The sequence below is a fragment of the Eucalyptus grandis genome, chromosome 10 (genome assembly GCF_016545825.1).
Source record: "Eucalyptus grandis isolate ANBG69807.140 chromosome 10, ASM1654582v1, whole genome shotgun sequence".
Classification (NCBI taxonomy): Eukaryota; Viridiplantae; Streptophyta; class Magnoliopsida; order Myrtales; family Myrtaceae; genus Eucalyptus; species Eucalyptus grandis.
Genome location: NC_052621.1, coordinates 23941213 through 23943341, shown reverse-complemented (window position 1 = coordinate 23943341; position 2129 = coordinate 23941213). Strand labels below are relative to the sequence as shown.

Sequence of the window (2129 nt, the reverse complement as noted above, 5' to 3'; positions counted from 1 at the left end):
AAACAAATAGAGGCTAATAATCAAACACGCAGGCCGGGCGAACTGAAACATGGGCCATTGCCCAAACAAGAATGCTGCTAGGGAAGTGGGTCAAAACCAATACGGCCCACTGAAGAAGATGAACATGAAAATGCCCCCAAGAATGCCATTCGAGATGGGGTTTGAGGAAAAAAAGAATAGAATCGCCAGGTAAAATTTGTGAAATATTATGCAAAGTAGATATATCGTTTTCCTTACTCTAGAATAAATCAAGAAATCTCCGCTTTTCGTATTAGAACATTGCTCATGGTTTAGTTACTGTCCGAGATACTTGTTATCAGAATCAAGATGCCCTGAGGAAAGCGGTCGAGGAATGTCGTGGTTTTAACCGACCGTTCTCTTATTTCGGATTGTGATTCCTACCCTATGGCATGTCTATCACGTGTCACTATCTCTCAAATTCCCATAGTCTATCCGATTACTTTGGGGGTTCGCAACCTGTAGTGAGTGGTGTTATTAAGAATTTCTTTTAAAAGATAAATAAAACATGTGATTTTAATCCGATTAAATGATTATTCCGCAAGAAGGTTTTCTCCTAACTATGTCGATATTCGGGTTGAACATATCACCCGACTCGCAAATGAATTTCCCACGTTCTCTCGTGTCTTTGATTATATCCGTGTCCGTGCCCTGTTTCTGGATTGCATCTGAGGACAATTAGTCCTGCTATCGTGGACATTAGAAGGAGAATAGCTAGTACAATAATCTACTAACGCTATGAAGGACAACGTGAATGGAGACATTAAAAGTAAGTCCATAAAAGGCTACGAGATATCGATCGTACAAAATTTCAGCTTTTTTGGGCTACGGTTTACAGCGAGTCGTTCTCTATTCTTGCGGTCCACCTCAGGAAAGTTTCAGAACAATGGAACTTTGTTGACGGATCTTGGTCCAATGATCTCCAATGAGAGCCTTCCAATCTTGCACTGGAAGGCGCCTCCTCTCCTCCCCAACAGTCCCTAGGAGTCTCTCTGTCCGATGTCGGATATCGAGACCCCGCCGCTGTCGGAAGGCGGCCACCCTGCGGGTAAAAAGCAGAATGAAACCCGGCGTGTCGCCTTCTCGGATGTCTCCGAGTGCTCTTCGGTCCCGGGTACCTACCCTAGGAAGAAGTCAAGAAAGTGCTGCAGAAGCGGCGGGTCCTGCTGCTTCATCTGCTGCGCCTGGGCGTGCCTCGGCGTGGTCGCGGTGATCCTAGGCCTCCTAGTCCTGGGAGTCTGGTTCGTGTCGTTTGTCAAGTCCGACCTGCCTGAGGTGCGGGTCCACAGCCTGTCCTTTCCAGGCCTGCGCGTTGCCAATTTGTCCAAGGAGACCCGGCTGGACACAGGCGTCGACCTGCGTCTCAACTTCACCAACAAAAACTCGAAGGTTGGCATCTCGTACGAAAAGATGACCGCAGAAATTTCTGTGGAGGAAATCAGGATAGGGCGCGCGCATGTTTCCGGGTTCTTACAGGAACCGAGGAGCCGGTCCATACTCAAAATTGCGACTCAAGCCACCCGCTCCGTAATTCCCAAGGACGACGGGCAAGATCTGCCATCGAATGCGAAGGGCAAAGCGATAGTTCTCGATGTGGTTTTGAACGGGATGTTAGGACTCAACTTTGGAAGTTTCAAGTTGCATCGATTGCCGTTCGTAATAAAATGCACCGACCTCAAGCAAGCTGAGGTCGACATAGGGGTGGAGCCCCGGTGCGGCATTAGGATTTTCGCCTTCAAGTGAATGTCCCCCTCTCTCTCAGGTTTCCGCTACCTGTGAATCTCATCGTATTTCACCTTCTCATTTCGCAGTCGGGTGGAGATTCCTCATTGCTGGCCAAATCTAGACGACCCCGTCGCACTATTTCCAGTACAATCCCAATAAAGGGCAATTAGAGCTTGTCAAGAGGAATGGATTGAATCTATTTTCAGTACCTAAGTAATTTCCACTTATGCGATTCGAGTCTTTTGACATAGGTCGGTACTTTGAAGCAGCGTAGCTTTTTTTTAACAGTTCAAATGAAACTTCGCCTTCAATCTCGTGTTCTTTCCAGATCATTATGTTTTGTAGCAATCAAGAACAAAGGCTAACATAAACTTTGCCTTCAATCT

General features: G+C 46.8%; 1 protein-coding gene across 1 annotated transcript; it reads left to right on the top strand.

Moving 5' to 3' along the window:
- Positions 1–1017: 1017 nt before the first annotated feature.
- LOC104423812 lies at positions 1018–1761 on the top strand. The gene has a single exon (XM_010036257.3). It carries the CDS (start codon positions 1018–1020, stop codon positions 1759–1761), a length of 744 nt encoding a protein of 247 aa, XP_010034559.1.
- The last annotated feature ends 368 nt before the right edge of the window (positions 1762–2129 follow it).

Bases quoted from the DNA above. Each gene is read 5' to 3' on its own strand.
- LOC104423812 (XM_010036257.3), top strand. From the start codon at position 1,018: ATGTCGGATATCGAGACCCCGCCGCTGTCGGAAGGCGGCCACCCTGCG.